This window comes from Oryctolagus cuniculus, chromosome 5 (genome assembly GCF_964237555.1).
Source record: "Oryctolagus cuniculus chromosome 5, mOryCun1.1, whole genome shotgun sequence".
Lineage (NCBI taxonomy): Eukaryota > Metazoa > Chordata > Mammalia > Lagomorpha > Leporidae > Oryctolagus > Oryctolagus cuniculus.
This window is the reverse complement of record NC_091436.1, coordinates 96,790,997-96,805,551: the sequence shown is the minus strand read 5'-3', so window position 1 is coordinate 96,805,551 and position 14,555 is coordinate 96,790,997. Positions and strand designations below refer to the sequence as shown.

General features: G+C 37.9%; 1 protein-coding gene across 11 annotated transcripts in view; it reads left to right on the top strand.

Moving 5' to 3' along the window:
* The window catches only part of SENP6 (SUMO specific peptidase 6), a 140,046-nt gene that overhangs the window by 48,911 nt on the left and 76,580 nt on the right, over positions 1-14,555 (top strand). For 6 of the 11 annotated variants that reach the window (XM_070073878.1, XM_051855513.2, XM_051855511.2 and 3 more), the window contains 2 exons: positions 1,684-1,788; positions 7,940-7,960. In XM_070073878.1, the coding sequence (XP_069929979.1) occupies positions 1,684-1,788; positions 7,940-7,960 (126 nt within the window). The remainder of the gene's footprint in view (positions 1-1,683; positions 1,789-7,939; positions 7,961-14,555) is intronic. The other 5 variants (XM_070073879.1, XM_070073877.1, XM_070073874.1 and 2 more) reach the window with 1 other exon arrangement.

Sequence of the window (14,555 nt, the reverse complement as noted above, 5' to 3'; positions counted from 1 at the left end):
GAAATGGGATTAAAAATCATTTTTTTAAAAAAATACTTATTTTGAGGCCACCACTGTGGCACAGTGGGTTAATGCCCTGGCCTGAAGTGCTGGCATCCCATATGGGCACCAGTTTGAGACCCTGCTGCTCCATTTCTGATCAGGCTCTCTGTTATGGCCTGGGAAAGCAGTAGAAGATGGCTCAAGTCCTTGGGCCCCTGCACCTGCGTGGGAGACCCAGAAGAAGCTCCTGGCTTCAAATTGGCGCCGCTCTGGCCGTTGCAGCCAATTGGAGAGTGAACCATACTCTGTCTGTGTAACTCTGACTTTCAAATAAATAAATAAATCCTTAAAAAATATTTATTTTTATTTGAAAGAGAGAATGAGTGAGTATTTGATATTCCATCTTCTGGGTGCACGCTCCAAGTCTCCCTGATGGCCTGGGCTGTGCCATGTCAAAGCCAGGAGCCAGTAGCTTCATCCCAGTCTCCCACGTGTGTGCCAGCTTGACCAAGCACTTGGGCCATCTTCTGTTGCTATATCAGGCCATTAGCAGGTAGCTGTATCAGAAGTAGAGCAGCTAGCCAGCTATTTCAGCCATTTGGGGAGTGAACCAGCAGATGGAAGACCTTTCTCTCTGTCTCTCCCTTTCTCTTTAACTCTACCTCTCAAGTAAATAAATAAAAATTTTTTAAAAAATGTAGAGCAGCTGGGATATGAACTGGCGCCTGTATGGGATGGTGGTGACAGCAGCTTTACCCTCTGCATCAGAATGCTGACCCCATTATTTTACTTTTAATTTGTCAGTTTATAGGTAAACAATGCAAGTATATAAAGAATATCTTACTTTCAAGGTAGTAGCTAAATCAGAATTAAGGACATCTGATTTTTAGTATTTTTTTTTCTTTACTGGATTTTCTTTACTGGATTAGAAGCATTTGAAAGACAAATTCCAAAGTTGAAAGTTCCTAATAGATAGTTTTACATAGTCAATTGGGTTTAACTGTTGGGGCTGATGCTGTAGTACAGTGGGCCTGCATCCCATATGAGTACCATATTGAGTTCTTTTTTTTTTTAATTTTTTTTATTATTTTTTGACAGGCAGAGTGGACAGTGAGAGAGAGAGAGACAGACAGAAAGGTCTTTCTTTGCCGTTGGTTCACCCTCCAATGGCCGCCGCGGCCGGCACACTGCGCTGCTCCGAAGGCAGGAGCCAGGTACTTCTCCTGGTCTCCCATGGGGTGCAGGGCCCAAGCACTTGGGCCATCCTCCACTGTACTCCCTGGCCACAGCAGAGAGCTGGCCTGGAAGAGGGGCAACCGGGACAGAATCTGGCGCCCCGACCAGGATTAGAACCCGGTGTGCCGGCACCGCAAGGCGGAGGATTAGCCTAGTGAGCCGCGGCGCCGGCCCCATATTGGGTTCTGATTGCTCCGCTTCTATCCAGCTCCCTGCTAATGTGCCTAGGAAAGCTGCAAGTGTTTGGGCTCCTGCCACCCACATGGGAAACCTGGAAGAATCTCTTGGCTCCTGGCCTCGGCTTGGCCTGGCCCAACCTTTTGGGGAGGGAACCAGCAAATGGAAGATCTCTGTCTCTCAGTCTTTCTTTCTCTCTCCACCTCTGTCTTTTAAAGTATTTATTTTGTTGATGTATATGTGATTCTTTTCCCTGTTCAAACTATTCTTTGTTTTTTGACTCTGCAGCGAAAATACACAAAATACATCATTATGTTCTGGAACTGTAGTTCATGGTAGACGTTTTCATCATGCTCATGCACAGATACCAGGAGTAAAAACAGCAGCACAAAGGTAAGGATTCTAAATGTCTTTGTTTAGTATATAATACGGTGCTCTTTTTAAAAACAGAGAGACAGCAAGATACAGATATAGAGAGAGAACAGACCCCAGTTACTGGTTCACTGCTCACATGCCTTCAGTGTGACCTTAGCTGGGCCAAAGCCAGGAGCCCGGGGAATCAATACAGGTCTCCCATGTAAGTGACAGGAACCCAGTCTTTTGAGTTATCACTATGCCACCTAGGATCTGCATTGGCAGGAAATGAGTCAGGAGTTAGAGCTATGTGTTGAACTCAGATACCTGATGGCGATTCACAGACATCTTTTACTGACCTCTTAACCACGAGGCTAAATACATACCCCTACTATGCTTTTTAATAGAAATGTTTTCATGTTTTTTTTTTTAAATAAATTTTTTTCAAAAATTCTAAAATTTTTTTCCTTTGTGGAATTCTGCTTTTTTCACTGCAGTAAGATCTATTCTTGAATTAGTTTGTGACCTGGAATCTTATTTTCCACTTCTGAATTATTCACATTCTGAAAAAAATTTTAAAATAAGAGCCATCATATAGCATTGCAATCCACTAGATCTAAAAAGATGCTTAAATTATGCTGATTTAGAACTATGACTTTTAAGATACCTTCCGTAGGGTAGGTAAACTCTAAAAAGTAAAACTAGTTATTTTCTTTTTAAATATTTATGTATTTGAAAGGCAGAGTTACAGAGAGGCAGAGAGAGAGAGAGAACTTCCATCCGCTGGTTCACTCCCCAAATAGCCACAACGGGTGGAGCTGAGCCACTCCAAAGCCAGGAGCCAGGAGCTTCTTCCTGGTCTCCCATGCGGATGCAGGGGCTCAAGGATTTGGGCCATCTTCTACTGCTTTCCCAGGCCGTAGCAGAGAGCTGGATCAGAAGAGGAGCAGCCAGGTGGTCTTAAACCGGTGCCCATATGGGATGCTGGCACTGCAGGCAGTGGCTTTACTCGCTACACCACAGCACCAGCCCCTTCCTTTTCTTTATAATGGTTTTAAGATTTTATGTTAAAGTACCAAGTCACATACTGATTTTAAGTTTGAGAAAATTTTTGTTTTAGTAGTATCAGTTAGATTTGGGAGTTCTTGTAGATGTTGAAAGTACTGCTTGAACTTTGAAATAATAAAAGTAATGGTTGGGGAAAGCTTGGTATTGTAAATGCTTTTGAGGTTTTCCAGAATCACACATACCAAAAAGTTAACTTGTCTTACTCTAGGGTACACAAACAAATCTAGATCTCTGGTGTACATGTGGCACAAACATCAGCATAGATGATAAATGGAGTATTTAGGGAGAGGAAGAAAGAGATATACTTTCATACACTGATCTCATCAATAGAAAACATTGTTGATGAAAATCTCTTTATATTCTGAAAATGTTGAAATACTGAAAAGTTGAAAAAATAATTTAGATTTATAATAAAGTAAAATTATCCATTTTAAGATAAAAATTTTGAATTTTTATTGCTTTTGGAGTTAGCTGTTAGCTTGAAATTATTTGCATAGTTAACTGTTTTTCCTGTTCCTCATTTCCTTCTTAGTACTAAGTGTCTATAAAGATTACCATCTGGAGATTGGATTGTGTTTTCTTTTATTCTGTATCTTAGCACCTATTAGATTTTGTGTGTGTATCCTTTCCTCTTTTAAAAAAAAAAGATTATATTCAGTTAATAAGAATTCATATTTACTAGTGATACATTGTTTCTTAAATTGAATTAATTTATATTTAAATAATCATGAGTGAAAACATTTGACAAGAGCAATTTGGGCAACAAAAAAATACTGTAGGGAATCAAGTAAGCAGGGCAGATTCTACTTATGCTTGTCATTTATTTATTTATTTTTTATTTGAAAGAGTTACGTATAGGAGAGGCAGAGAGAGAAAGATCTTCCATCTGATGGTTCACTTCCCAATTGGCTGCAACGGCTGGAGCTGTACCAAGCTGAAGCCAGGAGCCAGGAGCCGGGAGCTTCTTCCCAGTCTCCTTCTCTGGTGCAGGGGCCCAAGGACTTAGACCATCTTCTACTGCTTTCCCAGGGCATAGCAGAGAGCTGGATTAGAAGTGGAGCGGCCGAGTGTCAAACCAGCACCCATATGGGATACTGGTGGTTCAGGTCAGGGCGTTAACCCACTGTGCCACAGCGCCAGTCCCTTACTTATTTATTCTTATAAGGATAAGCATTTATTACTTCAACTGTAGTATGATCATCAGTAAAAAGATTTTGAAATTCACAAGTCAATGAGAGTATTTTCAGTTTTCTTTCTCCAGAAACATTTGAGTGATTTTTATGCTATGTGGGATGCATAGATGAGGTACAGTGTGTTCAAAGATGGATATAATCAACTCCCTATCCTTAAAGCTTAAATTTGAATAGGGTAGAGAACAGAAAGACAAGTGAGATTATACAATGAGTGTAGAAGTAGATTTATATTCAGAGTATGATATGTTACAGAGAAGAGAACAGGGAAAGTGTCAGAAAAGAAATATTAAAGGAACTTTTGTGTATACCAGGTAGAAGAGGACACTCTGTACATACAGTAGGAATCATTAAAGACACAAAGGCAACTTTACCTAAGGTGGTTGCAATCAAGCAGTTGATGTAATTGTCAGGCCTCATGTGAAGGTGAATATGCTGACATTTACGGCTTTTGAAATTTTTTTACTTTTCTCCAGTCTTAATTTTAAATTAAAAATAGTGCCATCATTTGGGAATTCACACAAAGCATTCTTTTTGAGGTGAGTGGTATAGCTTGTCTTTTAAGTAAGACCTCCATCCTGAATAATTTGTAGTTCTTTAGAAAGATATGGATTAAGTGCTTCATATATGCTCATCTAAAAAAGAAATCAGTGGGGGCCAGCACTGTGGCACAGCAGGTTAACGCCCTGGCCTGAAGCGCTGGCATCCCATATGGGCGGCGGTTCGAGACCTGGCTGTTCCACTTCCTGTTGGGCTCTCTGCTATGGCCTGGGAAAGCAGTAGAAGATGGCCCAAGTCCTTGGGCCCCTGCGCCAGTGTGGGAGACCGGGAAGAAGCTCCTGGCTCCTGGCTTCAGATTGGCATAGCTCTGGCCGTTGCAGCCAATTGAGGAGTGTACCAGATGATGGAAGACCTCTCTCTCTCTCTCTCTCCTCTCTCTCTCTCTCTCTCTCTCTCTCTCCCTCCCTCCCTCCCTCCCTCTCCTCTCTCTCTCTCTCTACCCCCCTCTCCTCTCTCCTCTCTCTCCTCTCTGTATAACTCTTGACTTTCAAATAAATAAATAAATAAATAAATCTTTAAAAAAAAAAAAAGAAATCAATGAAGTCTGTTAAAAGATCAGTTGTTTATTTAGCAGTGAAAGAGGATAGTATTAATTAGGAAAAAATGATGTACAAAAGTTTTAAGATCTATATAACTGTATCATTCCCACCCCTAACATTAATCAGACTTGCTAAGACAGCACATTTTATGAGTTTATGTTTATTATTTAACCTTTTGGAGAGAGAAGGAGCTTTTAAATTTTAACTAATTTTGTACATAATTTATTATTTATTTGAAAGGCAGAGAGTTCAGTTGGTTCACTTGGTTCACTCCCCAAGTGGCTGGGAGTCTGACTGATCCAGACCAAATCCAAGAGCCCAGAACTCCATCTGGGACTTCCATCATAGGTGACAGGCGCCTAAGTACTTAAACCATCTTCCGCTGCTTTCCCAGGTATATTAGGAGGGGGCTGGATTAGAAGTGGAGCAGCCAGGTCTTCAACTGGTGCTCATATGCGCAGCTTTGGCAGGTTGTGGCTTAACATGCTGCACCACAACTCCTGGTAAAAGCAAAATTTGATTAACAGAAGTGCTACTCTGAGTTTTTGAAGTCCTAAATCAAGTCATAGATAAGAGAATTAACCATTCTCTTTTTTCCTCCCTCTCCTTTTTGTTTTTGTTTATAAGTTTTTTTTTTTAAAGATTGACTTATTTTCTTTGAAAGGCAGAATTACAAAGAGGCAGAGGCAGAGAGGGAGAGAGGTCTTCCATCCGCTGGGTCACTCCCCAAATGGCTGCAAAGGTTGGAGCTGATCCTATCAGGAGCCAGGAGCTTCTTCCAGGTCTCCCATGCTGGTGCAGGTGCCCAAGGACTTAGGCCATCCTCTACTGATTTCCCAGGCTGTAGCAGAGAACTGGATCGGAGTGGAGCAGCCAAGTCTCAACCCAGTGCCCGTATGGGATACCAGCACTGCAGGTGGCAGCTTTACCTGCTGTGCCACAGCACACACAGGCCCTTGTTGTTAGTTTTACAATTAGTAGTGCAGCAACACTAGTTCAAGATAATTTTTTCCTTTCCCTTTTGTTGAAATAGTCCAATAACAAGAGTATAAGTAAAAATTTTACAAAGTCCTACATTACTAATAATTATTTTTTCTCACTTTTGAAAGGTTTTTATAAATATATATTTATAAATATATACCTTTCCTAGAGCAGGACTTGATAATAAACACATAGAAGACTTTTGTAGAATACCGTATCTTAGAAATTAGTTACTGTATCATAATCAATGCATTTTTCTCAAGGTTAAGGAAAATGTATGTATATTTTTGTTCTTTCTAATTACATTTATTGGGAAGAACCAATCCTTTTATCTCTATTTTCTACTTTACCTCTTCTGTGCAGGTGAGTTTAAAAAACTGTCTTGGGCTCAATAGAGAGGAGTTGGAAATGGCTAGATAGGTGTTAATGCCTGTTTTGGTTTTCATTTTAGTTTTTCTGGAAATAGACTTTCTTACAAAATAAATATATACAATAAGGTAGTCTACATTTAAACTTTAATGTTTATATTTTGTTTCCCTTCATTTACTTTTTAAGATTTACTTATTTAAAAGGCAGAGTAACAGAGATCTCATCTACTGGTTCACTCCCCAAATGACTTCTATAACCAGGGCTTGGCCAAGCCAAAACCAGGAACCAAGAACTCTATCCTGGTCTCCCTCGTGGATGGCATGGGCCCAAGTAGTAGTGAGCTGTCTTCCACTGCCTATGAAGGCATGTTTACAGGTAGCTGGAATTGAAGTGGGTTAGCCAGGACTTGAAGTGGTTGTTTAATATTGCAATGCCAGTGTCCCAAGGGGCAACTTAACCTGTTGTACCACAATACCAGCCCACATACTTCCATATGTTTAATTGGGGTGTGATAATATTCCCCTGTTTTTTCTGTCATTTATCCAACATGGATTTATTTTATGCAAATTATTCTCAGTTTTAGTAGAAAAGGTAAAATTTCAACTATAACAGCAGTGCAACTTTTAAAAAATGCATTTTTCTTTTGAATATAAAAACAAATTGCCATATTTTTTCTTTAATTTGCTAGGATTAGTATTTTATTGCATACTACACATTTTAGGAATGTGAGTTAATATGGAAATTTTATAAACCATGTTTGGATTACAATTAATTTTGACTATTCCCTTTACAATAAAGAATGATTTTGGCATGTGAATATTATTTTAGTCCAAATGAAGGGTTTATGTAATTTTACTTTTGAGTAATTAATAACATTTTGGACTTCCTATGAACTGTGGAGAATAGAATTTCTGTACATTGGACTTCAAATAAGAGGTCATGATCCTGGGCTTTTCCTTGTGTCTAAAGTCACATACTATGTTTAATTTAAGACTAAAATTTAAAAAACCTTTTTAAAAAATTTATTTATTTATTAAATATTTAATTATTTATTTGAAAAGCAGAGTTACAGAGAGAAGGAGAGAGATGTTTTACTCAGAGTGAATAATCATCCTGGTGATAGGATGGGGATTACTAAAAATTTTATAAATTTTCATTTCTTGAAGACTTTGCATAACCCTTCTAAAATAACATATCCTCAAGTGTTTGATAGTTAAATAAAGCCCTTTCAAGAACTTTCATATTTTTGTATTATCCATTTTTCTGTGAAATATATTATTATTATGACTAGATTATTTTGTGTGTTGACAAAAGTTGGAAAATAATTTAGACAAGGTTCATAACATAGTATGTATAAAATGTATTTGAAATAATTTGAGCACACTATGGTTTTGCCTTATTAGCTACAGTTACTACAACTACAGTAATATATCAACAATGAGGTCTTGCCTCTTACATTTTTTTTCTTTTTCATGTTTTAAGCAATCTGGACCGAAAAGAAAGGTAAGCTTAATTTGATGAAATAGAGTATGGATGTAGCAATGAAATATCAGATTATTTATATACTTTGAAAAATATCCATTGTACTAGAGTTTATCATTAAAAAGCTTATTGTCTAAATAAAAGGAAACCTATTAATAGTACAATGTGATATTTGACTTATGGAATTGTTTTGCTATAGTTCTTAATATACATTTTTCCATGAATAGTTAACATATATTTATGCTGATATATGACTTTGTCTTAAAAATAGGATATTTCAGTGCTTTGATTGTAAAGCTGATTTCATTATATCATCAAAATCTTTCTCTTACATTTCAGTGATAATATTCCTGTTTTTACATCTTAGGAGATTGGTTTGAATGGAATTAAGACACCTTAAGCTTAGAGTAACAACTTTATACATCATATGTATTCTATTCTAACCCAAAAATCTATAACAGAATTTTGTGAACAGCCTTTATTTGTTCATCTTATAAGAATACTAGCAGGCCTTCTTTCAAGAGCAATTTGAATAATATACATGTTACATGGAAAGTTTTTTAAGAACACACACATTTATATTTTGCCATTTGTAATAAATGGTTGTAATTGTTCTAAAACAGGTGTCCATAGGGTAGTTTCTCTCCATGGCAATATGCTGGGTAATTTTGTGTACATATGTGTGGGTTTTTTCCTGGCTTCCATGAGATTTTCAAGTCTCTTGTGAACCGTCTCTTCTCGTTTCCTAAGCAGGTTAAAAGCCTTTATATTAAAGCAATGCTTTCCCATAATTGGTACATGTATAACTGTTTAATTGTATAATTTCAACACTATAATTTTGCTTAAGAGTGTAGAGGAGGCAAAATGGGTAACTTGCAGTATTTTGTAGAATGTATACATTCCATCTTCATAAAAAATAAATTTCAAAAATGATCCTCCTAGGAAAAATTCAAGTGTATTTTATGATTGTAAATACTTCATAAGTTGTAAATGAATGAGTTGTACGAATATGTAACTACCTGTTTCCTTGGCAAGAAAAAATATTTCCCTGTTGTGTCAGTTTTTCTTTGAGTAAATCATTGCTTCTAGTAAGATGTATGTGTGAGCTTCAAAAAATATATGGAAAAATGAATTAGAAGTTTATTTTGATACAAAACAGTTTTTAATCCTTGCATATATTAGTTTATTAGTTATATTAGTTTCATAATAAGCATTTCCATAAACATTTTGAAGGATTCTTGTAGATTGGCCATTTTATATCATTAATTTTTTTTTTGACAGGCAGATTTAGAGTGAGAGAGACAGAGAGAAAGGTCTTCCTTATTCCGTTGGTTGACTCAATAAAGTAATTGCTGTAAATAGACATCAAATAATTTCATGAAGTCATATATATATGAAAGACTTGTATTTAAGTAACTTTTGTATTCCATATTAATTAAAATGTGGGTACTGTTAAAAATAATAGGTCTTAGATTATATTCTATTTCACAATAATCTTTGAGTTATACTGATTCTTCTCTGCTAATTTGGCTTCTTTTGCATATATCTGTAGTGGAAATTATTCATTTGTACATTCAGCAAATGTTTAAATGCCTGTATGTACCAGACACTTTTCTTTCTTCTTTTTTATTTTTTAAGATTTTATTTATTTATTTGAGAGGTAGAATTACAGACAGTGAGAGGGAGAGACAGAGAAAAAGGTCTTCCTTCTGTTGGTTCACTCCCCAAATGGCAGCAAGAGCTGAAGCTGCGCCGATCCGAAGCCAGGAGCCAGGTGCTTCCTCTCTGCGTCCCATGCGGGTGCAGGGGCCCAAGGATTTGAGCCATCTTCTACTGCTTTCCCAGGCCACAGCAGAGAGCTAGATTGGAAGAGAAGCAGCCGGAACTAGAACTGGCGCGTATGTGGGATGCTGGCGCTGCAGGCGGAGGATTAACCTATTGTGTCATGGCACCAGCCCCCCGAGACACTTTTCTAGGAGCAAGCAGAAATCCCTGCCCTCTTCAGACCTTACTTTCTTGTTTGAATAATAGTGAAGTAGGAATCAGAGGATCTCCCTTTAAGTAAAAAGCATAACCACTGGTTATGGTACATTACTTGATCATAAAATGAAAGTAATTAATATTTGCCCAATCTTTTTTTTTTTTAAGATTTTATTTATTTATTTGAGAGGTAGAGTTATAGACAGTGAGAGAGATAGACAGAAAGGTCTTCCTTCCGTGGGTTCACTTCCCAAATTGCTGCAGCGGCCAGAGCTGTGCTAATCTGAAGCCAGGAGCCAGGTGTTTCTTCTCGATCTAACATGTGAGTGCAGGGGCCCAAGCATTTGGGCCATCTTCTGCTGCTTTCCCAGGCCATAGCAGAGAGCTGGACTGGAAGAGGAGCAGCTGGGACAAGAACCGGCAGCCATATGAGATGCCAAAAACCGCAGGGAGAGGATTAACCTGCGCCATGGCGCTGGCTCCTTGCCTAATCTTAATGAATCTTTTTGAGAGACATATGTGATAATCACTTAAAACCAACTTACACACCATAATTTTGGACTTTCTAAACTTGAATAGTAATAGGTATTGAAATTTTTTTCATTCTTTTTTCTTAAGATTACCTTTAGGAACTTTTTTTTTTTTTTTTTTTTTTTTTTTTTTTAGAAAACTTTTATTTAGTGAATATAAATTTCATAGGTACAGCTTTAGGAATATAGTGGTTCTTTCCCCCATACTTGCCTCCCCACTCCCACTCCCTCTCCCATCGCATTCTTCATTAAGATTTATTTTTAATTAACTTTATATTCAGAAGACCAGCTGTATACTAAGTAGAGATTGTAACAGTTTGCATACAAATACATATACAACATATAATGTACTGTTTGAAAACAAATTTTACAGTTAATTCTCATAGTACAGCTCATTAAGGACAGAGGTACTACATGGGAAGTAAGTGCACAGTGCCTCCTGTTGTTTATTTAACAATTAAAATTCTGTTTATGAAATCAGTGATCACTGGAGGCTCTTGACATGAGCTGCCAAGGCCGTGAAAGCCTTTTGAGTCCACAATCTCTGTCAGTATTTAGACAGGGCCATAGGCAAAAAAGAAGTTCTCTCCTCCTTTCAGAGAAAAGTACATCCTTCTTTGATGGTCCATTCTTTCCACTGGGGTCTCACTCACAGAAATCCTTCATGTAGAACATGTTTTTGCCAGAGTATCTTGGCTTTCCATGCCTGAAATGTTCTTATGGGCTTTTCAGCCAGACCAGGAAGCCTTAAGGGGGATTCTGAAGTCAGAGTGCTGTTTAGGATGTTTGTCATCCTATGACTCTGCTGTGTGGACTGCTTCCCATGTTGGAACATTTTCTCCTTTTTAATTCTATCTATTATTTCCAGACACTTGATTTTATTTGTGTGATCCATTTGATACTTAATCCTATCTATATGATCAGTTGCACACTTAACATCACTTTAACATATAAGATGTACAGCAACAACTGTAAAAAAAAAAAAAAACCTTACAATAAATAAACTTGAGTGCTTTATCTAGTAAGTTAGCTACTGTTAAGCTAAATTTTGCCCATAATCTCTTGATGTCTGAAAAATCTCATTGACAGCCGCTAAAATTAGGTACCTAGTAATAAAATTAATAATGTATAATCCCTTATAAATGTATCTAAAGAATGTAAGGTCAAATATATGTTCCTTGTTGGTAAAACTTGTCTTTTGATGCCAGTACTCCTTAAAGTGAATATAATACAGCTATGGTCAAAATTTCAGTGAGTTATTTAGGGGATTTGATTAGGTAGTCCTAAAATTTTTTAGAACAAATTAGACAAAAGCATAAATAAGAGAACAGAATAAAGACTTGTTATATAATAAGACTTACTATTAAAAAAAATAGTGGTCAAACCTGGAAACACTAGGTTTTTAATACAGGAATAAATTTGACATATTTAGAGAACGGAAAGAAATTACCACAGGGCTACAACTTAGAGGGCAGAGGGGAGAATGTGACAAGATGAGTTTGGAAATAGGCTACCTAGATCATAAAAGGCTTTTTGTAAGATGATCTGAAGAGCTTGGATTTTATATTGATGCAAAAGGGGGGTATTTTATTACCAAATACATTTTTGAGATTTTTTTTTTAAGAGATAGAGATGTTCCATCTATTGCTTCACTCCCAAAGTGGCCACTATTGGGCCAGGCTGAAGCCAGGAGCCTGAAACTCCATCTGGGCCTCCCCCATGGGTTGCAGGGTCCCAAACACTTGGGTCATCTTCTGCTACCTTCCCAAGTGCATTAATGAGAAGTGGAGCAGCCAGGACTCGAACTGGTGTTCACGTGGGATGCCAGCCTTGCAGGCAGTGGCCCAACCTGCTGTGCTACAATGCCAGTTCCAATTTTTATACTTTTAAACAAAAAAGAAACAAACCAGATCCCATCAGAGAGAGATAGGAAACAATTAAAAGAGCGCCTGAGGGCCACAACAAACAATTGGGTTATCAGGCTAAGGGTAACATAGATAGATAAATATTTACTTATCACACTGTTCTAACAATCTTTAAATGAATACTACTTTTTAAAAAAGAAAAAGATTTTCTTTTTTCATTTGAAAGGCTGAGTTAGAGATAGCGGGGGGGGGGGGGGAGATTGAGATTGAGATTGATTGGTTTTCTATCTGATGGTTTACTACTTAGATGGCTCCAACAGCCAGAGCTGGGCCTATCTGAAGCCAGGAACCAGGGAGCTGGGGCTGGCACAGTGGCCTAGCAGGTAAACTTATGGGTGCAGTTTGGAATCCTGGCTGCTCCACTTCCAATCTAGCTTCCTGCTAATATGCCTGGGAACCAGTAAGAAGTTCCTGACTTTGGCCTGTCTCAGCCCTGGTCATTGTGGCCATTTGGGGAGAGAGCCAATGGATGGAAGATTTCTGTCTCTCTCTGTATCACTGCAATTGTGTTTTTCAAAAATAAATAAAACATTAAAAAGAGAATCAGTTCTGGAATTTGATTAATAATAGTGTAACAATGTTGACTTCTTTTTTGAAACCACTGTTTTAAAGTAGAGTGCTAGGGTGATAGATGTAAGAGTTTTGTGGTTTTGTGTTATCTTTGCAACATTTCTGCAAATCTAAAATTTCAAAATTATGTTTACTTGGAAAAAAAAATGTCCTTCACAGCTGAGGCTTATCTAACCTTGAATGAACAGAGCACTTTGATGTGATTAAATAGTATGGATAGAGAAGCAAAGGCTTTACAGTTCATTTTATTCAGCTTGCATACTTAGTTCCATAAAGTGGGGCATCTAAAACTTCTACACAAAACAGTCAGTCAGACACCTAAACAGGGAGAGAGATGACAAGCAAGCTTTGCCTCTTTGCCTCTGCTTTCTTTGGGGTAGGAAAGAAATACCCACTGAGAAGTTAAACCCTTGGGCTTGAGTTTCATGCAAGTTTGAAGTTTGACATTTGTTACTTACAAAGATAATAGAACTCAAATCAGTAAATTAACATACCTTTTGATCAGCTCATCTAGTACAAAATTTTTCAAGCAGCTTTTTTTTTTTTTTTTTTTTTTTGAGAGTGTGAGCTTCTGTCCACTGGTTTCCTGCCCAACTGTGTATCGGCAGGAACCATCTTACTTGAACCATCAGCACTGCTCCCAGGATCCGCATTAGCAGGGCCTGAAGCTGGGTATCAACCCACTATACTCTGATATGAGATGCAGGCATCTTAACGAGTGTCTTAACTGCTAGACTGAATGCCCTCCCCCTCAAAAAGAAATCCACTAAATTTTAAAGAAAATTATATGGTTTGTAACTAGAAAATTATTTTAATTCTCTTATTATTATATTTATATTGAACTTTATATGTAATATATAAGTATATATAAGTATATTTTATTATATATAAGTATATATACTTATATGCATTATACATATAATATAAAGTTTTTTATTTTTTATATTATACTTTAGCTATGCTTCTATTTCTGAGCTATATTCGTTATAATTTTTTTTTTTTTTTTTTTTTTTTTTGGACAGGCAGAGTGGACAGTGAGAGAGAGAGGCAGAGAGAAAGGTCTTCCTTTTGCCATTGGTTCACCCTCCAGTGGCCGCCACAGCCGGCCAGCGCACCGTGCTGATCCGAAGGCGGGAGCCAGGTGCTTCTCCTGGTCTCCCATGGGGTGCAGGGCCCAAGCACTTGGGCCATCCTCCACTGCACTCCCGGGCCACAGCAGAGAGCTGGCCTGGAAGAGGGGCAACCGGGACAGAATCCGGCGCCCCGACCAGGACTAGAACCTGGTGTGCCGGCACCACAAAGTGGAGGATTAGCCTAGTGAGCCACAGCACCGGCCTATAATGTTTTTTAAAGATTTATTTATTCGAGAGAGAGAGATCTCCATCTGCTGATTCATTTCCCAGATGGCTGCAACAGCCAGGGCTGGGCCAGGTGGAAGCCAAGAGCCAAGAAGTGTTTGGCTTTATTTATTTATTTATTTATTTATTTATTTATTCGAGAGTTACAGACAGAGGAAGAGACAGAGAGAGAGGTATTCATCAGGTATTCATCCACAGGTTCACTCCTCAAATGGCCACAAAGGCCGGATTTTAGCCAGTTTGAAGCCAGGAA